Below are 27,148 nucleotides of genomic sequence, written 5' to 3'. Positions count from 1 at the left end.
GTGAACCGCGTTATAGCGAGGGACCACTGTATTCTCTTTTCACATGTCAATAATTCTTGACATGTGGATATTTGCTCGCTCAATTAATAACACACGCCTAATTTTACAGATTTCTTTATTCTTAAAATGTATTTCTTTATTTATTTTATTGTGACAAACGAATGGAGACGACACAACCTGATTGCAGCACGGGCGAAGGGAATGACAACACTACAGTTGTAATTATCAATTTCATTGTCTAAAACGATGACACCACATAAAGTTAAGCTCAGCGCTGCTCTGGCTCCAGGCTCGAAGTCTGGAGAAAAAGGCGCGCAGCGCTTTGTTTGCAGTCAGCGCTATGGCCACAGATCGTGATCGAGACCAACAATCCCGCAAAAGCGAGATTTGTATTGATTATTATGTAGTATAAACAGGAAAGTGTTATTTACATAACATATGCATTGATTTATATGATGGCACTGTTTATCATGTTGATCATCTTCATTTTTATGTGGATTCCAGCGCTGGTTCATTTTGCCGTATAATTTACACCACCTCTCGACCTGGTGTATATTTTCAGCACAGCGTACGCCAACAACCACATTGATAAATGCCAAGTGGCACAACGGTTTTGGCGTACACCCCATATACGCTCAAATATCGCCATACGCACGTTGATACATGAGGCCCATTGACAGTACCAGTTTGCACCTCATTGTCACAAATGAGAGTGATTGAGGCACATTTGTTTAGGATATAATGCAAAATGTACACCAAAAGGGCTTTTCCATCCATCCATCCATCCATCCATCCATCCATCCATCCATCCATCCATCCATCCATCCATCCATCCATCCATCCATCCATCCATCCATCCATCCATTTTCTTCCGCTTTATCCGGAGTCGGGTCGTGGGGGCAGCAGCTCAAGCAAAGCCACCCAGACATCCCGATCCATACACACCTCCTCCAGCTCCTCCGGGGGAACCCCAAGGCCTTCCCAAGCCAGCCGAGAGATGTAGTCCCTCCAGCGTGTCCTGGGTCTTCCCCGGGGCCTCCTCCCAGTGGGACGTGCCCGGAACACCTCTCCGGTGAGGCGTCCAGGGGGCATCCAGAAAAGATGCCCGAGCCACCTCAACTGACTCCTTTTGACGTGGAGGAGCAGCGGCTCGACTCCGAGCTCCTCCCGAGTGACCGAGCTCCTCACCCTATCTCTAAGGGAGCGCCCAGCCACCCTGCGGAGGAAACTCATCTTGGCCGCTTGTACTCGCGATCTCGTTCTTTCGGTCATGAGTTAAATCTCATGACCATAGGTGAGGATCGGAACGTAGATCGATCGGTAAATCGAGAGCTTTGCCCCCCTACTCAGCTCTCTCTTCACCACGACGGTCCGATACAGCGACCGCATCACTGCAGATGCTGCACCGATCCATCTATCGATCTCACGCTCCATCCGTCCCTCACTCGTGAACAAGACCCCGAGATACTTAAACTCCTCCACTTGAGGCAAGGACACTCCACCGACCTGATGAGGGCAAAGCACCTTTTTCCGGTCAAGAACCATGGCCTCGGATTTGGAGGTGCTGATTTTCATCCCGGACGCTTCACACTCGGCTGCAAACCACCCCAGTGCACGCTGAAGGTCCTGATTTGACGAAGCCAACAGAACCACATCGTCCGCAAACAGCAGAGACGAGATTCTGTGGTTCCCAAACCAGACCCCCTCTACACCCTGGCTGCGCCTAGAAATTCTGTCCTTGAAAATAATGAACAGAACCGGTGACAAAGGGCAGCCCTGGCGGAGGCCAACGTGCACTGGAAACAGGTTTGACTTACTACCGGCAATGCGAACCAAGCTCCTGCTGCGGTCGTACAGGGACCGGATAGCCCTTAGCAAAGGACCCCGGACCCCGTACTCCCAGAGCACTCCCCACAGGGTGCCCCGAGGGACACGGTCAAATGCCTTCTCCAGATCCACAAAACACATGTGGACTGGTTGGGCAAACTCCCATGAACCCTCGAGCACCTGATGGAGCATGTAGAGCTGGTCCAGTGTGCCGCGACCAGGACGAAAACCACACTGCTCCTCCTGAATCCGAGGTTCAACCATCGGTCGAATTCTCCTCTCCAGTACTCTGGAATAGACCTTACCAGGGAGGCTGAGGAGTGTGATCCCCCTATAGTTGGAACACACCCTCCCTCTGTTTAAGACGGGGGACCACCACCCTGGTCTGCCAATCCAGAGGCACTGTCCCCGATCTCCACACGATGTTGCAGAGGCGTGTCAGCCAAGACAGCCCCGCAACATCCAGAGACTTAAGGTACTCAGGACGGATTTCATCCACCCCAGGAGCCTTGCCACCGAGGAGCTTTCTAACCACCTCGGTGACTTCGGCCTGGGTAATGGATGAGTCCGCCTCCAAGTCCCCAGTCTCTGCTTCCTCTTCGGAAGACGTGACGATGGGATTGAGGAGATCCTCGAAGTGCTCCTTCCACCACCCTACAACATCCCCAGTCAGGGTCAAAAGCTCCCCACCCGCACCGTAAACAGTGCTGGTGGAGAGCTGCTTCCGCCTCCCGAGGCGTTGGACGGTTTGCTAGAATCTCTTCGAGGCTGACCGATAGTCCTCCTCCATAGCCTCCCCGAACTCCTCCCAGACCCGAGTTTTTGCCTCTGCGACCGCACGGGCTGCGGCACGCTTGGCCTGTCAGTACCTGTCAGCTGCCTCTGGGGTCCCACCTACCAACAAAGATAAGTAGGACTCCTTCTTCAGCTTGATGGCATCCCTTACTTCCGGTGTCCACCACTGGGTTCGGGGATTGCTGCCGCAACAGGCACCAGAGACTATGCGACCACAGCTACAAGCAGCCGCATCGACAATGGAGGTGGAGAACATGGTACACTCGAACTCCATGTCTCCAACCTCTCCCGGGATCTGGGAGAAGATCTCCCGGAGGTGGGAGTTGAAGACCTCGCTGACAGAGGGTTCCGCCAGTCGTTCCCAGCAGACCCTCACGATACGTTTGGGCCTGCCAGGTCTTACCGGCTTCCTACCCTCCCAGCGGATCCAACTCACCACCAGGTGGTGATCAGTCGACAGCTCTGCCCCTCTCTTCACCCGAGTGTCCGAGACATGTGGCCGAAGGTCAGATGATACGACTACAAAGTCGATCATCGACCTCCGGCTCAGGGTGTCCTGGTGCCACGTGCACTTATGGACACCCTTGTGCTCGAACATGGTGTTCATGATGGACAAACTGTGACTAGCACAGAAGTCCAACAACTGAACACCACTCGGGTTCAGATCGGGGAGGCCGTGCTTCCCGATCACCCCCCTCCAGGTCTCACTGTCGCCGCCCACGTGGGCGTTGAACTCCCCCAGGAGAACAATGGAGTCCCCAGTCAGAGCGCTATCTAGTACCCCTCCCAGGGACTCTAGGAAGGTCGGGTACTCTGCACTGTCGCTCGGCCCGTAGGCCGAGACAACGGTGAGAGACCTGTCCCCGACCCGAAGGCGTAGGGACGCGACCCTCTGGTTCACCGGAGTGAACTCCAACACTTGGCGACTGAGCTGGGGAGCAATAAGCAATGCAACCCCAGCTCTCCGCCTCTCCCTGTGGGCGACGCCAGAAAAATGATTGTCCAGCCCCTCTCCAGGAGTTGAGTACCAGAGCCCAAGCTGTGCGTGGAGGTGAGCCCGACTAACTCTAGTCGGTATCTCTCAACCTCCTGCACAAGCTCAGGCTCCTTCCCCCCTAGTGATGTGACATTCCACGTCCCAACAGCCCCCATGCAGGTGGTGAACCCAGAGGAGGGTGGGCCCACGTCACTCTTTCGGGCTGAGCCCGGCCGGGCCCCATGGGCTAAGGCCCAACCACCAGGTGCTCGCACGTGAGCCCCAACCCCAGGCCTGGCTCCAGGGTGGGACCCCGGCTCCGCCATACCGGGCGACGTCACAGTCCTTGATCTTTTACTGGTCATGGAGGTTCTGAACTGCCCTTAGTCTGACCCGTCACCTAGGACCTGTTTGCCTTGGGAGACCCTACAGGAAGCACAAAGCCCCCGACAACATAGCTCCTAGGATCATCCGGGTACGCAAACTCCCCCACCATGATAAGGTGGCAGCTAGAGGGGGAGGGGCTTTTCAATATTAAATTCAAATGTCCACAAAATCCACATTCTGCATCAGATCCAGATTAAACTTTGTCAGGTGATAGTGAGTGCCAGTCTGCACCTCACTTTGAAACGTGTGAGTGATTGGGGCACGTTTGGTTAAGATATAATGCAAAATATACATTAAATGCGATTTTCAATGTTAAATTTAAATGGCCACAAAATCTGGAATCTGGATCAGATCTGGATCAAACATTGTCAGTCAATAGATACCATTCTACATAATTCCCTCAAATATGAAAGAAATGTGATAAAATTTAAAAAAATTATGAATTTTTGAAAATTCATTCAATGTTAAAGGTAGGGATATTTCCAATTTTCCAAGATTTATCCTAACCTTTCCCTTTGACTTATGACCTTGAAAATTGAGTCAGTTCTTGCCTATCAGGATATGAATCTTCATTAAAAATTTCATAACAGTATCTGAAAAATTGTGGGCTCCAGGCTGTTCACAAATAAAAAGACAGGGGCGATAACATAACCTCCTCCAGTTTCATTGGTCGAGGTAACAAAAACCCTTTGACAGAAGTAACATTTCAATACTTTCATATTAAATCTAAAATATATAAAATATATTTTTAATAATATATATTTTTGCACAGGGCAGCACGGTGGCTTAGTGGTTAGCACTGTTGCCTCACAGCGAGAAGGTCATGGGTTCAATTGCCGTGGCCTTTCTGTGTGGAGTTTGCATGTTCTCCCTGTGTTTGCGTGGGTTTCCTCCGGGTGCTCCGGTTTCCTCCCACATCCAAAGACATGCGGATTAGGTGGATTGGGATCTTTAAATTGTCCGTAGGTGTGTGTGTGTGGGTGTGTCTGTGTTTGTTTGTCTGTTTGTGGCCCTGCGACAGACTGGCGTCCTGTCCTGGGTGTACCCCGCCTCGCGCTTTATGGCTGCTGGGATAGGCTCCAGCCCCCCGCGACCCTTAAATGGACTAAGCGGTAGAAGATGAATGAATGAATGAATTTTTTTTAACAAAGTCAATATTGATTCAAAGAGCTAATTCCACCCTTCTAAACAAAAGTCTTTATAAATAATAGATTTGTGCGCACTGACACAAAGGACACAAGGGGGGTGAGATCATAAAGTAGAACAATTTGGCAGAGGTGTAGTGGAAACCAGGTGACTCACTGTTCTCAGAAACCTCCAGGATGTAGCGTATGAGGGGACTGTTGCCATCAAACGGTTTGGCCCAGGCCAGGTCGATGGCTCTCTTTTCCAACGCGCTCAGCACCGCGGTAGGATTGTCCGGGGCATGGGGCAGCTGTCTGCAAGGAACAGCAGGACAAATCTGACAAATAAAAAAAGCCTTTCTGCGGCATTAGCAACCACTACGCTCTCCTCCAAAAGGCTCTTGTCACAATCTAAAGTGACTGGTTTTTTTTTTTGTTTTTTTTTTAATAAAAGAGCGATCGGTCAGATAGTCGGCGATGGTGAGACAAGACAGTGTTGGCGCTCCCTCGCCGAGATGGAACCGCAGGCAAACAAAAGGAGATAGCTATCGGTTGGACAGTAAAATGGATCAGAAGGCGTAAGGAGACAGATAGGAACAAAAAGCACAGACAAAGATGTGAACAAATGAGGCCAAAGCTGGGGATCATTCGTTCATGCAGCCATAAATTCTGCTAAGCTCAGACAGATTGATAGATAAACTCCAAAACAATGAACAGATACAAACAGTAACTTCAGTCAAAAGGCAGCCAACCAAAGGAAGACACGCACAATCAGTCAGTTTGGCAAAGTTAGACGTCTCATTCATATTCGTGGCGGCGGTGGGACAACTGTGAGAAAAGATGACAAAGGATGTATAGGAGACAGTGCAGGTGTGATCACAGATGAGGACCAAATGCAGGTGGGCGCCAAGTGTGTCAGGTGAGAATGAGGAGACAGAAAGCGAGGGAGAAGAGCGGAAATGACTCAGGTGTGTCAGAAATCCGCAGGAACAGGTCGGAGGTGTTAAGAACAAATGTGTCTTCCTCTGGTGTGACTGTTTTTTTTGTTGTTGTTGTTTGTTTTATGATACTTTGCATCTTGAATCTCCTTGGTGGATATAATCCAGCTCACCTGACGCGGAGGTGCGCGTTGTGGGAGTCGTTGCCACCGACGGACGTGACCTTGCAAGTGTACGTCCCGATGTCACCGGACCAGGTTTGGGAGATGTGTAAAGTGCCGTCAGCATCCTGACGCATACGTGGGATGGACTGGACATTGACCACAGAACCCTCCTTCTCCCACACGTGCCTGGAACATAGAGACACCCAGATCATCATCATGACTCTATATCAGCATATTGACTTTTTTCAGATAGTTGGAAAACAATGAGTTTAATGAAACAAATAATTCTCTGTTGACCTTTTATCTCAAATACTCTGATTTCAAATTCAATTAAAAAGGGATTTAAATAAAAGAGATTTAATTAAAGGTCGGTGTTGCATGTAAACACAATCATCCTATTTTTATTTTCAGTTTATCCTGATGATTCTCAGTTTTTTTTCTTTTGTGTGACCCTTTGGAAACCAAATACTGTTCTTGGGTCTCATCGCCCACCTGATGGAAATCTGCACACAGCGCAATGCAAGTACCACTGGAAGGTAGTTTCTACCCAACACAGTTGTGGTTTTCATGCTCAGTGCCCATGTCTATTACATCATGAGTCTGTCTGTGCTCATCTGTGCACCCATGGGTGTGTTGGTCTAAACATGAGGTATGGCCAAGCACAGTGACAGTGTATTATTACTCTGTGTACCACGGGAGACTGCACATTGACATAACGTGCCAGCTGCCACCATGAACATCCTCTATATAGAATTTAAACAAAACCATGCAGATGTTAATCAATGATCCTGGTAACTGACTGTTTATGATTGGTATCAATCATAAACAGTTTGATCATGATCGCGAACCTCTGATACTAACTGTTCATCTTTGATCCTGAATACTGAACTCTGATCCTGGTTGTTGTACTTTGATCATGACTGCTGACATTTGATCTTGATTGCTGTGCTTTGATCCTGATTCCTGACTTTTGATTTTAATTGTTGTCCTCTGATCTTTGATTGCTAATATTTGATTCTGATTGCTGCCATCTGATCTCAACTGCTGACTTTTGAACTTGATTGCTATGCCTTAAACCTGATTGTTGATCTTTGATCCTGCCCTCTGATCAAAATTGCTCATCTTTGATCTGGATTGCTGTACTTTGATGCAGACTGCTGACCTTTGATCTTGACTGCTGTGCTTTGATCCTGACTCCTGACATTTGATTTTGATTATTGTTCCCTGATCTTTGATTGATGATCATTGATCCTGTTTGCTGACCTCTGATCCCAACTGCTGACTTTTGGACTTGAACCTGATTGCTGATCTTTGATCCTATTTGCTGACCTCTGATTATAATTTCTGTTCTTTGATCCTGGTTCTTGTACTTTGATTCAGACTGCTGACCTTTTGCTGAGCTTTGATCCTGACTGTTGACTTTTGATTGTTGACCCCTGATTCTTAATTGTTGAGTATTGATCCAAGTTGCTGACCTCTGATCTGGACTGCTGACTTTTGGAATTGACTGCTGTGCTTTGAACCTGATTGCTGATCTTTGATCCCATTTGCTGACCTCTGATCATGATTGCTGACCTCAAATCCTAATTGCTCATCTTTGATCCTGATTACTGACCTCTGATCTGACAGATGACCTTTGATCTTAATAGTTGTGCTTTGATCCTGAGAGATGACTTTTTTATGTTGCTATACCGTGATCTCAGATTGTTGATCTTTGAACCAGATTGCTGACCTCTCATTCCGACTGCTAACCTTTGAACTTGTTTGCTATGCTTTAAACCCAATTACTGAACTTTGAGCTTGAGCTTCTCTTATTTAATGTGGGTAACCAACAAAAGTCTCAACGAAAGACTTATTTCCAGAAGGGCCCATGCCACGTGTCTCTCACTCCTTCCCAGCACTGGTGCTAAGAGTGCCAGTTGGGAGTATGACTGCAATCGGCAAGTGAACCCGAATTGCTGGCGTCCCAGTCCAACGTGCAAGCCTGTTACGCCACCACCTCTCTGATCCCAAATGATCTAAATTCCTATTGCTATGCTTTAATTGTACTTCCTGTTCTTTGATCTGCCCGTTTATCTGAACCAGCAACAAATTTTAATGTATTTTTATGTTGCCTATGCCAAACTCCTCAAATAGAATTTATTAAAATTAGTACAACTAGATTTTTCACAATCCCACAAATAAACAAACAGACAGGAGAAAACAACCTCCTTTGCAAAGATAAATAATGTTTTGTTAGCAACCCACTGAGTGCCTGAACAAAGCCATGTAAAACAGTTTTTCTAAATTTCAAGAAGCTGACATGCCATATTTACTTTGCGGCTTCCAGAAGATGAAAACATTTTGTCAGTTTCAGAAGATAATTCAGCTGTTTTTTTGATCTTAAAATGACATGCAAACCCGAGGCTTCCTTTTCTTTCTCGACCACAATCTGCCATTAGTGAGGGCTGTCATCTCTCTCTCTTCTGCCTCTTCAAACCCGCCATCAGAGCTGGCATGTGTGGATGTCGTAACAGACGACGCCTATGTATTTTACGGCCGATTCTCGCCCATCAATGATGCACGGCTCAAAAGTATGATGGGATGCATTCTCTCTTCAGAGTAGAAAGAGATAGAATAGTCTATTGATTGCAAGGGATGTCAACTACAAGCGCTGAGTTCAGTGAAACATCTGCGGTGATGATTTCTGAGTGACTGGTTTGGACTTCAGCTCCAAGCAGGTGTGTGAGGAAGACTATTATCTATCATTTAAGCAACATTAGGCGTTTGCACTTGTACCAGCTGCAGTTCAACTATCACGGATGCTGTATGAAGAAGGATGAAGATATTTTCGTGCATAACGGGCTACAGTTATATAAGTGTACCTAGCAGCTAATTAATACAGGTTTTTCTCTTTCAATCCGAGCAGCCTGAGAAGGCTCTTGAGGGGAAATAACAAAAAGAAATACAATCAATGTTCTATCGTTATACCTGTAATTGTAGTCTATACCATCCCTTTTAAAAACTCATGGAACATGCATTCAAATACATTGTATTTATTTAGCAGAAATGCTAACACAAAACATAAACACAGATGGAATCTCTGTTAAATTAAAATTATATCAAGATCTGATTCTCAAAAATGTAATGTCCAAAAGATTTGACACCAAAATGTAAAGACCAACCAGCACATGTCCAGGATCATAGCAGGATCACTTCTATCACTGCACATACAGTACTAGTGTCCCCGACTGAGCCCTGCCTTCACTGTGCATGTGTCATTTGAGGTGGGCTTCATAGATAATTGGCAAAGCTTCTGGGGAAAACCTGGTCTTGTTAGGAGAGATGGCATCCATCCCACTTTGGATGGAGCAGCTCTCATTTCTAGAAATCTGGCCAATTTTCTTAAATCCTCCAAACCGTGACTATCCAGGGTTGGGACCAGGAAGCAGAGTTGTAGTCTTACACACCTCTCTGCAGCTTCTCTCCCCCTGCCATCCCCTCATTACCCCATCCCCGTAGAGACGGTGCCTGCTCCCAGACCACCAACAACCAGTAAAAATCTATTTAAGCATAAAAATTCAAAAACACAAAATAATATAGCACCTTCAACTGCACCACAGACTAAAACAGTTAAATGTGGTCTATTAAACATTAGGTCTCTCTCTTCTAAGTCCCTGTTAGTAAATGATATAATAATTGATCAACATATTTATTTATTCTGCCTTACAGAAACCTGGTTACAGCAGGATGAATATGTTCGTTTAAATGAGTCAACACCCCCGAGTCACACTAACTGCCAGAACGGTCGTAGCACGGGCAGAGGCGGAGGATTAGCAGCAATCTTCCATTCCAGCTTATTAATTAATCAAAAACCCAGACAGAGCTTTAATTCATTTGAAAGCTTGACTCTTAGTCTTGTCCATCCAAATTGGAAGTCCCAAAAACCAGTTTTATTTGTTGTTATCTATCGTCCTCCTGGTCGTTACTGTGAGTTTCTCTGTGAATTTTCAGACCTGTTGTCTGACTTAGTGCTTAGCTCAGATAAGATAATTATAGTGGGCGATTTTAACATCCACACAGATGCTGAGAATGACAGCCTCAACACTGCATTTAATCTATTATTAGACTCAATTGGCTTTGTTCAAAATGTAAATTAGTCCACCCACCACTTTAATCATATCTTAGATCTTGTTCTGACTTATGGTATGGAAATTGAAGACTTAACAGTATTCCCTGAAAACTCCCTTCTGTCTGATCATTTCTTAATAACATTTACATTTACTCTGATGGACTACCCAGCAGTGGGGAATAAGTTTCATTACACTAGAAGTCTTTCAGAAAGCGCTGTAACTAGGTTTAAGGATATGATTCCTTCTTTATGTTCTCTAATGCCATATACCAACACAGTGCAGAGTAGCTACATAAACTCTGGAAGTGAGATAGAGTATCTTGTCAATAGTTTTACATCCTCATTGAAGACAACTTTGGATGCTGTAGCTCCTCTGAAAAAGAGAGCTTTAAATCAGAAGTGTCTGACTCCGTGGTATAACTCACAAACTCGCAGCTTAAAGCAGATAACCCGTAAGTTGGAGAGGAAATGGCGTCTCACTAATTTAGAAGATCTTCACTTAGCCTGGAAAAATAGTCTGTTGCTCTATAAAAAAGCCCTCCGTAAAGCTAGGACATCTTACTACTCATCACTAATTGAAGAAAATAAGAACAACCTCAGGTTTCTTTTCAGCACTGTAGCCAGGCTGACAAAGAGTCAGAGCTCTATTGAGCCGAGTATTCCTTTAACTTTAACTAGTAATGACTTCATGACTTTCTTTGCTAATAAAATTTTAACTATTAGAGAAAAAATTACTCATAACCATCCCAAAGACGTATCGTTATCTTTGGCTGATTTCAGTGATGCCGGTATTTGGTTAGACTCTTTCTCTCAGATTGGTCTGTCTGAGTTATTTTCATTAGTTACTTCATCCAAACCATCAACATGTCTATTAGACCCCATTCCTACCAGGCTGCTCAAGGAAGCCCTACCATTATTTAATGCTTCGATCTTAAATATGATCAATCTATCTTTATTAGTTGGCTATGAACCACAGGCTTTTAAGGTGGCAGTAATTAAACCATTACTTAAAAAGCCATCACTTGACCCAGATATCTTAGCTAATTATAGGCCAATCTCCAACCTTCCTTTTCTCTAAAAAATTCTTGAAAGGGTAGTTGTAAAACAGCTAACTGATCATCTGCAGAGGAATGGTCTATTTGAAGAGTTTCACTCAGGTTTTAGAATTCATCATAGTACAGAAACAGCATTAGTGAAGGTTACAAATGATCTTCTTATGGCCTCAGACAGTGGACTCATCTCTGTGCTTGTTCTGTTAGACCTCAGTGCTGCTTTTGATACTGTTGACCATAAAATTTTATTACAGAGATTACAGCATGCCATAGGTATTAAAGGCACTGCGCTGCGGTGGTTTGAATCATATTTATCTAATAGATTACAATTTGTTCATGTAAATGGGGAATCTTCTTCACAGACTAAGGTTAATTATGGAGTTCCACAAGGTTCTGTGCTAGGACCAATTTTATTCACTTTATACATGCTTCCCTTAGGCAGTATTATTAGACGGCAGTCATTTTTGATCAGGATATGTCATTCAATGCGCATATCAAACAAATATGTAGGACTGCTTTTTTGCATTTACGCAATATCTCTAAAATTAGAAAGGTCTTGTCTCAGAGTGATGCTGAAAAACTAATTCATGCATTTATTTCCTCTAGGCTGGACTATTGTAATTCATTATTATCAGGTTGTCCTAAAAGTTCCCTGAAAAGCCTTCAGTTAATTCAAAATGCTGCAGATAGAGTACTAACGGGGATTAGAAGGAGAGAGCATATCTCACCCATATTGGCCTCTCTTCATTGGCTTCCTGTTAATTCTAGAATAGAATTTAAAATTCTTCTTCTTACTTATAAGGTTTTGAATAATCAGGTCCCATCTTATCTTAGGGACCTCATAGTACCATATCACCCCAATAGAGCGCTTTGCTCTCAGACTGCAGGCTTACTTGTAGTTCCTAGGGTTTGTAAGAGTAGAATGGGAGGCAGAGCCTTCAGCTTTCAGGCTCCTCTCCTGTGGAACCAGCTCCCAATTCGGATCAGGGAGACAGACACCCTCTCTACTTTTAAGATTAGGCTTAAAACTTTCCTTTTTGCTAAAGCTTATAGTTAGGGCTGGATCAGGTGACCCTGAACCATCCCTTAGTTATGCTGCTATAGACTTAGACTGCTGGGGGGTTTCCCATGATGCACTGAGTGTTTCTTTCTCTTTTTGCTCTGTATGCACCACTCTGCATTTAATCATTAGTGATTGATCTCTGCTCCCCTCCACAGCATGTCTTTTTCTTGGTTCTCTCCCTCAGCCCTAACCAGTCCCAGCAGAAGACTGCCCCTCCCTGAGCCTGGTTCTGCTGGAGGTTTCTTCCTGTTAAAAGGGAGTTTTTCCTTCCCACTGTCGCCAAGTGCTTGCTCACAGGGGGTCGTTTTGACCTTTGGGGTTTTTACGGAATTATTGTATGGCCTTGCCTTACAATATAAAGCGCCTTGGGGCAACTGTTTGTTGTGATTTGGCGCTATATAAATAAAATTGATGATGATGTTGATGATTTCGGAGCATTCGCAGTGATTCAACAATTATCACCTCGTTTCTGCTTAAAACTGCACTCCAGTCATCATCTATCTCATGACAGATATCTGAAGCTTTTGTACAACAATCATTTCCAAATAAATTCAGCACTATTTCATAATAAAAGACATGGAACAGATCTGAGTCTGACATGCTGCTGTGCCTATGTAATTTCAGAGCGTCAGCAGCAACTCACTGATTATGGCCTCATTTCTGCTTAAAACGGCCTTGTTTCTGTTTAAAACTGATTTTAGAATGATTTAAGAGGTTTTACTTTGTCATCTGATGGTTAATAATCACATTATTCCTTTTGATCACTTTGGGTATAGAAAGTCAGACTCACAGAGTCAGACTCAGACGTGCTGCTATGGCACTCTGATCACTCTACTGTCTTTTATTATGAAATAATGATGACAGATATCTGAAGCTTTGGTACAACAATCATTTCCACATAAATTCGTCACTGAGAAAGATGAAGACTGGAGTGCAGTTTTAAGCAGAAACGAGGCGGCAATCGGTGAACAACTGCTGATGCTCTGAAATCACACATGCGAAGTGAAGGCAGGGTGGACCGATATTTAGGAGGGGGCATTCGATCTGCGACACTGACCCTAACCAATTTGGCGCCCTATGCAAGATCTTTAATGGCGCCCCCTGTAAATTAGAGAGAGTAAAACTATAAACACATACAACATGAACTGTAACACAAATAAACAAATAAGCTTACACCTACAGTAGTGTTCAGAATACGAGTAATAGTAATAGTATAGTAATAGTAGTGCTACTTGACTAAAAAGATTAATCCAGGTTTTGAGTATATTTCTTATTGTTACATGGGAAACAAGGTACCAGTAGATTCAGTAGATTCTCATAAATGCAACAAGACCAAGCATTCATGATATGCACGCTCTTAAGGCTATGAAATTGGGCTATTAGTAAAAAAAAAGTAGAAAACAGGGTGTTCACAATAATAGTAGTGTAGCATTCAGTCAGTGAGTTCCTCAATTTTGTAGAACAAACAGGTGTGAATTAGGTGTCCCCTATTTAAGTATGAAGCCAGCCCCTGTTGAACATGCTTTTCTCTTTGAAAGCCTGAGGAAAATGGGACGTTCAAGACATTGTTCAGAAGAACAGCGTAGTTTCATTAAAAAGTTGATTGGAGAGGGGAAAACATATAAGCAGGTGCAAAAAATTATAGGCTGTTCATGGCTACAATGATCTCCAATGCTTTAAAATGGACATAAAAACCAGAGACGCATGGAAGAAAACAGAAAACAACCATCAAAATGGATAGAAGAATAACCAGAATGGCAAAGGCTCACCCACTGATCAGGTCCAGGATGATCAAAGACAGTCTGGAGTTACCTGTAAGTTCTGTGACATTTAGAAGATGCCTGTGTGAAGCTAATTTATTTGCAAGAATCCCCCGCAAAGTCCCTCTGTTAAATAAAAGACATGTGCAGAAGAGGTTACAATTTGCCAAAGGACACATCAACTGGCCTAAAGAGAAATGGAGGAATATATTGTGGACTGATGAGAGTAAAATTGTTCTTTTTGGGTCCAAGGACTGCAGACAGTTTGTGAGATGACCCCCAAACTCTGAATTCAAGCCACAGTTCACAGTGAAGACAGTGAAGAATGGTGGTGCAAGCATCATGATATGGGCATGTTTCTCCTACTATGGTGTTGGGCCTATATATCGCATACCGGGTATCATGGATCAGTTTGGATATGTCAAAATACTTGAAGAGGTCATGTTGCCTTATGCTGAACAGGACATGCCCTTGAAATGGGTGTTTCAACAAGACAATGACCCCAAGCACACTAGTAAATGAGCAAAATCTTGGTTCCAAACCAACAAAATTAATGCCTCGCAGATGTGAAGAAATCATGAAAAACTGTGGTTATACAACTAAATACTAGTTTAGTGATTCACAGGATTGCTAAAAAAGCAGTTTGAACATAATAGTTTTGAGTTTGTAGCATCAACAGCAGATGCTACTATTATTGTGAACCTCCCCTTTTCTACTTTTTTTTTTAACTAATATCCCAATTTCATAGCCTTAAGAATGTGCATATCATGAATGCTTGGTCTTGTTGGATTTGTGAGAATCTACTGAATCTACTGGTACTTTGTTTCCCATGTAACAATAAGAAATATACTCAAAACCTGGATTAATCTTTTTAGTCACATAGCACTACTATTATTCTGAACACTACTGTATGTTACAGCATTTTTTTTTTTAGCCATTACAAGCTTTACTTAACCACATGACATTTCAATAAAACTGTGAACAGCCGCTGACATTGACGATCAATGCATGTCAAAATGATGGGGAGAAACTCCCCGCAAACTATTCCAACCCCAACAAAACAGTTTATTTTGGATCGGTCAGTTTAGGCAAATCTCACCCTGAAATGCCTCAGGAATTAACACACTATGGATGAAGGTGCGTTAAAATTGCTAGCTACCTGATGCAATACAATGAAAAAAAAAAATCATATTATTTTTACTGTACCTCTTTCCTCTTCTTCCCATTTTTCCTCCTATTCTTTTCTTTTTTCCTGTCCTGAGCACCAGACAGTTTAGGCCGTTTTGACATTGCTGTTATGCCGTAATGATGTAATGACTCAGATTGGCTCATCAGACACTTTAGAGGGGAGTGGGGGGGGGGGGGGGGGTGATGAGGAAACTATTGTCATCATTATTATTTAATAGGCAGTTAAATAATATGGGTTTATATTTAGTTTATATTAAAATATAAATAGTATTATCTAGTTTTAGTATAAGCATAATGAAAGTTAACTTTATTGTTTCCCTCATTTATGGTGCCCCCTTGATGACAGAGCCCTTAGCAACTGCCTACACTGCATATAGGCTGGGCCAGCCCTGTTAATATAGGAATTGGTTCGCCAGCAAGTGTGTCAGCAACATATCTGTAACTCTGTCAAAGCGACTGCAAATTCAGCTCTGAAAATGTGAGTTCTGATAGATTTGGTAGAGGACTGTGGATGGCACAATACCCACTTTTCCTTTCCGAAACGGATACTGGAACCTTCAGCAACTTCCGATACGCTATCAACAGTATGCTTTTTCCTGTCTTAAAACAACAAACTGTTAAAAACTACATTTCTCTGGACATACTTTGCTAACCCAGCCATCGAACAAAACATCAGATCAAACTCGGAAACAAATATTCTACTTAAGGAAAACATACATAGTCCAAAATATGACATCCAGTAATTTTGGCCAATATCAGAGGGAAACATTTCCAATCAGATCCACCCATCTATAATAAAACCCCTAAGTAATTGAACATTAGAACACAATAATAACAAAAATTATTTGTAAAAGTTAGCATACGAGGTCTATTAGAAAAGTATCTGACCTTTTTATTTTTTTCAAAAACTATATGGATTTGAATCACGTGCGATTACATCAGCCAACCTTGAACCCTCATGCGCATGCGTGAGTTTTTTCACGCCTGACGGTTGCGTCATTTGCCTGTGGGCAGGCTTTGAGTGAGGAGTGGTCCACCCCTCTCGTCGGATTTCTTTTGTCTCGGAACTTCCTGAGAGACTGGCGCTTTGCTTGATCAAAAAACCTGTGAGGCACATCGAAGTGGACACCATTCGAGAAATTCAGCTGGTTTTCGGTGAAAATTCTAAGGGCTGATGAGAGATTATGGAGTGTTACTGTCGCTTTAAGGACTTCCCACAGAGCGGGATGTCGCGCAGCGCTCCCAGGCGCTGTCGTCAGCCTGTTTCAAGCTGAAAACCTCCAAATTTAAGCCTCTGTTGACCCAGGACATCGTGAGAGAACAGAGAACTTTCAGAAGAGGTAGGGATCAGCAGTTTATCCGGACATTCCACTGTTAAAGGAGATTTTGTAATGAAAGACGTGCGGACGGATTGGCGCGTCGGCAGGCAGCCGGCACGGCACGCCACCACAGGAAAAACACCTCTGTTGGAAGCCTTAAGGACAAGTTGGAACATGTCCAGCTGTTAAACAATTTCTCAGATACTCACTCAACTGAAAGCCATCAAAAGCCGCCTGGTTTTTACAAATGGTTATCAACATGGAGGTGTTTTTCCTGTGCCGGCGCGCTGCGCCAGCTGCCTGCCGACGCGCCAATCCGTCCGCACGTCTTTCATTACAAAATCTCCTTTAACAGTGGAATGTCAGGATAAACTGCTGATCCCGACCTCTTCTGAAAGTTCTCTGTTCTCTCACAACGTCCTGGATCAACAGAGGCTTAAATTTGGAGGTTTTCAGCTCGAAACAGGCTGACGACGGCGCCTGGGAGCGCTGCGCGATGTCCCGCTCCATGGGAAGTCCTTAAAGCGACAGTAACACTCCATAATCTCTAATCAGCCTTTAAAATTTTCACCGAAAACCAGCTGAATTTCTCGAATGGTGTCCACTTCGATGTGCCTCACAGGTTCTGAAAAAATTTTGATCAAGCAAAGCGCCAGTCTCTCAGGAAGTTCCCAGACAAAAGAAATCCGACGAGAGGGGTGGACCACTCCTCACTCAAAGCCTGCCCACAGGCAAATGATGCAACCGACAGGCATGAAAAAACTCACGCATGCGCACGAGGGTTCAAGGTTGGCTGATGTAATCGCACGTGATTCAAATCCATATAGTTTGTGAAAAAAATAAAAAGGTAGGATACTTTTCTAGTAGGCCTCGTAAAATACCAGAGTGTACCAGTCCAAAATATCGTACTGGTGCCCTCCTCGTGAGGATCTTTAAGCCTCCTATTTTGGGTCATGTTGGCATTCATTCATTCATTTTTTTTATACCAGTTTGCTCAAGGTTCACCAGGGTACTGGAGTCTATCCCTGCAGTCACAGGGTGAGAAGATGGGGTCCACCCTGTACAGGATGCAAGTCTCTCGACGGAACACATAAACATACTCACACTCACACACACACCTGCCGCCCATTTAGAGTTGCCACTTCATCTAACCTGCATGGCTTTGGACATGGAATGAAGCTGGAGCACCCAGAAGAAACCCACATGAACATGGTGAGAACATGCAAACTCCATACAGAAGGCGCAGGTGGAAAGTGATCCCATGACCTTCTTGCTGTGAGGCAAAATTGCAAACCATGAAGCCACCCTCCCACCCCCATATTGATATATTTAACATGATAATTTGCAGTGAGTCTGTTATATATTGGTTTTTGCACATGAATGCTGGCACACCGGTATATCTCTGGGCTTGTTCAGGCAGGCACATAAAAAAATGGACCTTTTGTTTATGTGTGATTTATGAAGCCTTGTTGCTAATTGCATGGTCCTCATAGCTATTAAGGTAGTTGCGTAAAGATGCCATTGTTTATGTTTGCTGACGTTTACGGCACATTAGTCGCATGCACTCACACATACCTATTTCTCACAGTAGCACCAATTGCACATTTTGGAACCCATTTTGATTCCTGTTGAACTGGATGCTGCATATATTTAGTGTGAACACGAACACAAACATCTGCAACAGGGGATTGAATGTATTCCAATTCCAAATGGACGTCCATGTTGAAATGTGCTCCTTATTAAATTATTATAAACATATCAGCTGGATGCTGTCTAATTTTCGACTTGTGAACTCTGGGAAGGCTGAGATGATTGTTATTGGCCCTGCTAGACAGAGACATCTGTATGATGAATTAAATCTGTCACTAGCTGACTGTATAATTCATCAAAACGAAAGAGTTAGAAATATTTATGTGATTTGTGATCCTTCCTTGTCCTTTGATTAGTATATCAGAGAGGTGCCCATTTTCATTCATGTTTCATTTATGTAACAGAAGTAAAATGAATAAAATTGTTGGCTCTTTAGCGATAACTGTTACTGGAAATGTACTGGAGGCTTGAGAGGTAACAAGGTGTCTTTCCCAAGACCGTTTTATAGATTAGTGGCAGTAGTTGTGAGTGATAAAGGGTGTACCTATGGCAAAATGAACTGCTGAGTGTTGTAGTGTGTCAAGTTTGGTGAGGATACCCTTTGATGCTATTTTCTTGAGTGCATCACCACAATCATACAGAGGAAGGATGGCCAGTTTTACAAGAGTATATTTAACAATGTAAAGGAAGTGTTGTGTGGGCCGCTGAAGAGGAGGTACTGCTGGCCCACCACCACCAGAGGGCGTCCTGCCTGGAGTGCGGGCTCCAGGCACCAGAGGGCGCTGCCGCCTCACAGGAGCAGCCGGGGTGACAGCTGTCGCTTATCACCGACGACAGCTGTCATCAATCATCAGATCCACAATGGTATATCAGCAAGACGGCATCTCCACCTCATTGCCGAGATATCGTTCTACCTGAAAGGTAATATCCTCAGCCTGACTGCTTGATTGAAAGCCTTTTTTTGTGATTTTGTGAGTGATAACAGACTTTTTCTCCAACGAGAGGTGGAGGTAGCTTCCCTGCCGTGCAGATTGCTGGGTGCAGACGCACCCACGTTTAACTGTGTTTTTGTTCCTCGCCAGCAGTACCAGGTCCGACACGCGTAGGCAGTGGCCACCTGGGAGTTCGGGACTTGGCGGCTCCAGTATTCCCGGGGTCTGGTGGCGGAGGAAATCGTGTGGTTCCGGTTCTGCTTTGGACAGGCGTCTCCTATCCTCGAGCCTGCCCACACGACACCTTGTAATTTGACCTTCGATCTATTGTGTGATCTGTTGTGTTTGTTGTGCACGTTCGCAACAGTAAAGTGTTGTTATTTGACCTATTCCATTGTCCGTTCATTTGCGCCCCCTGTTGTGGGTCCGTGTACTTACACTTTCCCAACAGGAAGCCTTGTTCTGGCACAGCAGACCTAGTGTAGCTGTGGTTTTTGCCAGAAAATTATCAATGAGGGTGTTAAATAAAGAGATACAAATGCAACCAGAACCCTAGGTACTTATAAGAGTTGACAAACTCCATTGGTGAGCCATCAGCACTACTGAACTTGGGAGGGTTGTAGATACTGTGGTTTTATGGCTCAACATTCATAACAGCATACACTTTTTGGAGAAGGGAGTCAGGGGGAGGTTGTAGAAAGACTGCTCATGGAGGTAATGCTTTGATGAAGAGCAGATGCTGTAGAGTCAATTGTGGGGCAGGGTGAATATCTAAGTATCATCAGAATGCATATATAGCCAAAAGTGACCAACAGCCCCAGCTACATCATAAATGTGGATGGTGAATAATGCAGGACCTAAGATGGAACCTTGAGGCACACCTTTACAGGTGGTAAGTGGTTCAGAAATTATTTTAACAGCCTTCACCTGGTGGACAGTTAAAAATCCAGTTGCTGCTTTCGTGTCCCAGAGAATTAACCTTGTAATGTACTATTTTCTGCTGTATCACAAAAGAGTATGAGAAGTCATTAAATGATTCAGAATATGGCTGCTAGAGTTTTGATTTAATCAGGGGAACTTGAACACATTACCCCAGTGCTGACCTCGCTTTATTTAAGTCAGGTCTGGACAGTGGTGGGCACACTTCTGATAATCCGATAACAGATAATTATCGAAGATAATGTTTTCATTATCAGATTATCTTTTTAGATAAATTTAAAAACCATCATCGGATTAATTATCTTCCAATGAATTACCGTCCAATAACTTTTAGACCGATAACGTACTAAACTAAGCTGAACAGTGAAAAACATTTTTAAAACTGTTATAGCTGTTGAGACCTACCTGTTAAAAGTTTCCTAATAAGCATGTTGTTCTACCCTTTGCAAACAGAAACCACTCTATTGTCTGTAAGCAAAGGAGAACTAGTAACCAAACAAAAAAAAAAAAAAAGTAATTTCCTTTAACACCATGCTAATAATCGCAATGTCACCAAGTCATCCAGAGGCATACATGTTTAACTTATGGTTCAAATTTTAACCACTCATTTTAGACAAGTTATTTCAAATTATTGTCATGTCTGAAGTTTATAAAGTGAAAATATCAGATATATGTTTTCGTTTTTAAGTAATGTGCTAATTTTTAAGGTTTTGTGAGCACATGCTGTGCCAGGCAGCAATGCATTATGGGTAGCATAAGGTAATCTCAGACGTTCACGACAGGACAAATGCATTTCAGACACTCTGTTCAGGGTCCACAGATAACAGCATTAAACTCTAGTGCCTAAAACTCTTGTGAATATATTCTCTGGGTTTGTAGACGTTAGTGTATTTGCGTTTGTTAAATTCCACGCATCTTAAATGTAGCAGACACGGATTATCTGGAATTTTGTTTGACATTTTTTCAAGGCCACTACTGCCATCTACTGGCCAGGAGTGTTCATGGCAGTATTAAATGTCTGGGTACATGGCTGCTCTCAAAGTGTTGGTATTGTCCATTGTCCAGGCACTTTTTGTGTGCATATATGTTAACTTTGTATTCTAAAACTACGGTTAGAAGTAATTCCGACTCCTTATCGGTCCACATGAACGAGGTTGGCGCCATGTTTTTAGTTTTTGTGGAAGTGACGACAAGAGAATAAGGCTCCTGATTGGATAGAATTTTAATCAGTACCGCCACCCAAAGGTTTGGCAGACTAATTACAACACATTTATACGGTTTGATGTGGATGGATTTTTTTTTTAAATGACATAGTGTGGATGAAGTTTTTTCCCCAAACTGAAAGGGTAAGATATTCGGTTTTACAAATACCCGACAACGGGTGTACATGGCCTTATGTCTGTGAAAGGCACTATATAAATAAATTTACTTACTTACTTACTAATATTGAGTGCACGTTTTACAACATCATAAAAGTTTTAAAACATGCAATTGCGATGACACTTCCAGGGCTCCATAAAAATGCCTGTTTTTACAAATAAAAATGGAATATTTTACAAAAGCACATTTATCTTTAAACCAACACACGACACGTCACATTAACGTGTTGGTTTATATAATGGATTACTGAACCAATCACTGTATAGCACTTTTACCCAGAATGCTTTGCCGTCTGTGTTTGTTACAAAACCTCAGAATTAGTGCCTTATTCAACATTAAAAGATATATGTTATATTTTAACTTTGTACAAATGACAGAATTGACATTAATGGAGTTATTCTATCAGTATTTTCAAAAAAACATAAGTTAGTATGACTTTATTTTTCAAGATCTCCGCCTGACCGGAGTGTTGAAATTAATAGGGACCTGGCCTTATGGCTGTTCTTGGTGTGCTTCTGTGGTGGGAGCGCTGTTGTAAACAAGAGCTTCCAGCAGGGGCAGAATGTTGAAAGAAAAATGATTATGATTAGTAAAGAGTTGATTTCGTGGGTGCTCTCAGGATTTGTCTGTGCTGCTTCCTGCAGGAGGCAGCATGGTCAAACATTCTTGCTTATTCTTTAGGTCTTTTATCACTTTTGATGCTTTCAAAAGCTATCGTGTTAAAAATCAATTTCAGCTCTTTAGTAACTGCAAATGTCCCATAGACAACACCGGAATTTATCGATTATCTGTAACTTCCGATACATTTTTGGTTGGTTTATCGGTTTATCTTTATCAAAGATAACTTTTCAGTTACCTTATTATCTGTTATCAAAGTTAATTTTTTGGTTATCTGTGCCCACCACTGGGTCTGGAATCATGCTTTCATGTTGCACATTGCCACTATCACCATGCCATCGAACCGCCTTGGGTCCTGGATGGCAGCCACCCTGCACACAAAAAGTTCATCCCTGCCTGTCAAAAGTACCCTTATATTGGCCAAACCCAGGTGAAATATGCAAGGCCATTTGGCTTTTTCCAGCTGCTATGGTTTTCAACACTATAGCTGTGTGCTAGCTCATGCCTCGAGAAACACTCCACTTTGCCAAAATGTCAAAGCTGATGTATATTTAAAAAGGAACAAAAACAAGCATTTCCATTCATTTTTAGGAAAATGTATCATTGGATCAAATAGAAACTTGTATTTTCAGGCCAAGATCAGGTTTCAACCCTCAGAGGTTGCAGGCATTTGAGTACTGTGTGGATGGATGGATGGATGGATGGATGGATGGATGGATAGATAGATAGATAGATAGATAGATAGATAGATAGATAGATAGATAGATAGATAGATAGATAGATAGATAGATAGATAGATAGATAGATAGATAGATAGATAGATAGATAGATAGATAGATAGATAGATAGATAGATAGATAGATAGATAGATAGATAGATAGATAGATACGTTATTGACTTTTGGATATTGTTGGCTTTGGCCATTACCATAACAACCTTTCAGCTGAATTTATTCAACCCTTTGAAATGTAGTATTTGCTAATAATTTCTGACCAAATTAAGATGGCATCAGTCCTTAAGATACAGCAGAACATCAAGAGAAGCATACACAGTTGGGAAGACAGATTTGCAGTATATGGTCCAGTGTGCATCTCTGGGTATTTTTATTTGGGTCAGGGAATTTGTCAGTTAGTGGAGCTTGTGGAATGTGTTTTTACCTGACAGTTACACTGGGGTCATGTGTGACTCCACAGGTCAAGACAGCTTTCGTTCCTTTGATAACATTTTGGTCCTGTGGGGGGGTTGTAATACGGGTGCGAGCTGTGGAGAAATAGAGAGAGAGTGGGGGAGTGAGGGGGGAGAAATGGACTGTAAGTTTCGAGACAACAGCCACCAAATCATCCTCCCTGACGATACCCACACTAGAAAAACACAACAAAGACATTTCAGAAAAGTCATTTCAGTTGAAATGGCGTGCTGTTGCTTTGTATTTATGGTTGGTGTTTTTTCCTTGCAGAGAACACTTCAGCATCTGTAGTTGCACACAGAAGTGCTTTTGTTTCTGAATGGATTGAGTGCAGCTTTTTTATTACATGACATGACCTCGCTTGTCAACCTTTACCAAATAGACAAGCCTTGCAACATAAGCCCACCTTGACCACTGCCACCACTATTTCTGCAGCACAGTCATTCCAATTTATTATATTTCCCTGCAGGAATAAATGTGACACACAGCAATGACAAGATGGTCCTGATTATAAGATGACCTCCCCCTTTTTACAAGAGATATTTCTTTGCAAAAATACGTTGAGAACCAAATCTTATTTTTGAAAGAAATATTTATTTGCAAATATGATAACAAAAACACATTCAGACAGAACAAAACAGCACAAACTGGCCAACCTTGAGTCCTCAGATCATGTCAGGCAGTCAGTTTTCCATAGGCAGGACTTTCTGCAGTATCACTAGGTGTTTAGACCCTAACAAGTTGTTGTTGTTACTAACAGGGCTATTCCACAGGGCACTGTTCTACTATGGTCGCCCACGATCAAAAAATTGCAAAAATGGGATGAAACTGCTTAATCTGGCACTCCCCTTACAGGCTGGTTTCTAAAGTACAGACCTGGTAACCCGCCCAAAAATGAAAGAAAGGAGCTCAAGCTGTTCAACTCTGAACAAAAATTGCAACAAATGCTGCCTCAGCTTCAAATTTTTACCCGATGGACCACAATCAAACACGTTTCAAGCCATAGTCATTAGGAATTCTCCGTTTAAAGTTGAAAAATGATGGAAGCAGTTAAGAGTATGAATACCTGGAAATTACCACATACTATCAACGATTTTGAGAATTGGGATGAAATTTTTAAACAGTTCAAGAATTGGATCCCAATTTCAAATCTGATGCCAATGATAACTGTAACTACTATGTATACTAAGTTTGTTCACGATCGACAATGATGAATCAAGCAGTTACTATGATGCTCCAAAATGTGTCCTGATTTGCTATTTGGGATGAAACGGGAAGGAACAGTGGTCTGTGGAATAGCCCCACAACCAGGGGCTTTGGAGGATGGAGAAGGCGGAAGGCAGAATCACAGAAAGCACATCATGGCGTGATTCTGCTGCTGTCTTTATGAATATAAAATCTCTCCTGATCTAGTTTGAGCACTGACAATATTGTGAGGTTCTTGTTGAAATAAATATGTAGTGGGGAAACAGCAGCCACAAGTAGTAGTAGTAAGGGAAAGGAGTTCACTCTGACATTGAAAAAAGTACAAGGGTTACTAAATAATGGCAAATAATTGTGATTTGTGTTATTTATCAGTTTTACAGTGATTCTTGTGGTGATTTTAAGCTTAATCTTAAACGTCTCCTTCATGGTAATAAGGCAACCCTGTATGTTTCAGATATATTTCTAGGATGGAAAGCGTTATATTTGGGACAATGTGGTACATGCCATGCTCTTGCCTTGTCCATCGAACTATGTTAACTCACCCCAGACCACAAGGTCGGCAGATGCTTCGTCGATGCCCCGCGAGTTACTTGCCATGCAAGTGTAGGTGCCGGCATCAGAGATATGGGAGGGAGAGATGAGCAGGCTGCCTGACTCAAGGAGAGTGAACCTGGGCAGCTGCACTGACCCGCTAGCCAGCACACGTTCACCTGTAGTGTTCAACAGAGAGAAAAATATGACGAAGCAAACACACCGTACATCTGACAAAATTGTCATCCTGTTCCCAATAGAAATTACATAATCCATGCAATATAGTCAACTTATGTACTCCTCAGAGGGTGCATATGGTGAAAGTATCAAGTATTTGCTATTTGTTGTTAAGTTATTGTGTTTACAAGAATGTATTCACAAACAGATAGTCAGCCAGGTCAGGTGTGGGAGAGTACTCTGGTGCCACTAGTCACCATACACATCACAGTATTGGTGGATCTTGATTTGAAACCACATTGACTGACCAGTTCATCCCCAAGTTGCAAATGCTTAGCTTTTTCTATTTGCTTGGTTCTTTGCACTGAAGCAATCTTGCTCTGAATCATGGCATGGTCAGGAAAGTATTTCACATATAGCACAGTGAAAAAATTCATGACCAGAGGAGTGTCACCTCTGTGCCAGTCGTCAATCACCAAGTGAAGCTGCAAGTAAAAAAGCTTACTACCCTGAGATGTTACTTGTCATAGTTGGAGTGTAAACTGAGACAACAGACATTTTACCCCAAAGAGCGCTTAATTCTGAACCTCATGACATGCTCATTGATAGGGACCATATCTTATGTTATCAGAAGAAAATGGTCAACCACAGTAACTGCCACTCTATCAGTACCCTGACCACTGGAACAGCCAGATCAAAAATACGTGTCCACCCAAGAAGATCGAGCCATTTCCAGGTCTGTCACTTAGCAAACACCCTTGACAACCATAGAAAATGGTCATCCTTGCTAAGAGAAAAGAGGTTCCATGTGTCCACCTGCCTCAACTTTAGACCTGACTGCTGTCATGCAATGGACAACCCCGCAGCACTGCACCAGTCACCAGCAGGGCCCTGGATGTTCAATGGTGGTTTCTTCTTTTGTCAAGATCAGCATCTAAATGGCTTTCAACTATCTCCTTCATCTCACATGGTGTCTTCCATTACACATCAGTAGAGTTGTAATCAGGTTCATTATGTAGTGATTAATAGGTTGGTTAAAATATTTTTTAAGATTTGGAAAACTGCATTTTTAGAAGGTTTAGGAAAGGAGGAAGAAAAAAAAAACAATATTTCCATTTTTTTTTTCAAAGGTTGCTATCTTAGATTTCCAAATTAGTGACCTTTTTGGAGATGTAGTAAACTACAAGTTTTTATGAAGCTTTAGAAATGAAGAATCTGAAAAAGTTTCCATTTTTCTCAAAGGTTGTTATGGTGCTATCTTGTATTTCCAAAATTGGTGATCTTCAGAAATAGTTAGGTTCCTTGTGTAATTAAATTAAAGTTTTTGGAGATTTGGCAAAGTATACATTTTTGGAAAGCTTATGTTTTTTTTTGGTTTTTTTTTTCCCGCAGGTTGCCATTTTGGAAATCCAACATGGTAGTTATAAAAATGTAAACATAGTTTGTATGTTTTTTTTTTTGATTCCTTATTTCATAAGCTCTCTAAAAGTGTACAGTTTACCAAATGCTCAACTAACATTAACAAAATTACACAAGGACTATTGTTCCAGTGCAGTTAATTAAAGCCTTTCAATCAAAATTAAAAGTATACCCTACAAAGCACATCTTGAAATGACAAAACTATGTCAGTGTGAACTATTGTGAGTCCCTTCAGACTTCCACCTTGCTTGACTCGGGGTTGCCATAGGAGAATTCAGGAGGATGGTCTTCCTGCTGCAACTCTTCAATACATGGAGAATGACCAGGGGTGGTCTTTAAATGGGAACCTTGTGCATTAAACTGGAAACAAGTACAATTAACTGCTTGGCCACCACCCCTGTTTCAATGTCCAACTACTAATGGACCTGAATTTATATCTTCCATTTCACAACTGTTTCACATTCAG

The 27,148-nt window shown here is 42.6% G+C and overlaps 1 protein-coding gene across 1 annotated transcript in view; it reads right to left on the bottom strand.

Moving 5' to 3' along the window:
- The window catches only part of sdk2b (sidekick cell adhesion molecule 2b), a 1,022,446-nt gene that overhangs the window by 167,736 nt on the left and 827,562 nt on the right, over nt 1-27,148 (bottom strand). The window contains exons 12-15 of the mRNA XM_034194673.1: nt 25,098-25,265; nt 23,321-23,423; nt 6,221-6,397; nt 5,288-5,424 (exon numbers count right to left, since the gene is read on the bottom strand). Of these exons, the coding sequence (XP_034050564.1) occupies nt 5,288-5,424; nt 6,221-6,397; nt 23,321-23,423; nt 25,098-25,265 (585 nt within the window). The remainder of the gene's footprint in view (nt 1-5,287; nt 5,425-6,220; nt 6,398-23,320; nt 23,424-25,097; nt 25,266-27,148) is intronic.

Source organism: Thalassophryne amazonica, chromosome 18 (genome assembly GCF_902500255.1).
Source record: "Thalassophryne amazonica chromosome 18, fThaAma1.1, whole genome shotgun sequence".
Taxonomy (NCBI): Eukaryota; Metazoa; Chordata; class Actinopteri; order Batrachoidiformes; family Batrachoididae; genus Thalassophryne; species Thalassophryne amazonica.
The sequence above is the reverse complement of the archived record's forward strand: the minus strand, read 5'-3'. Positions and strand labels throughout refer to the sequence as shown.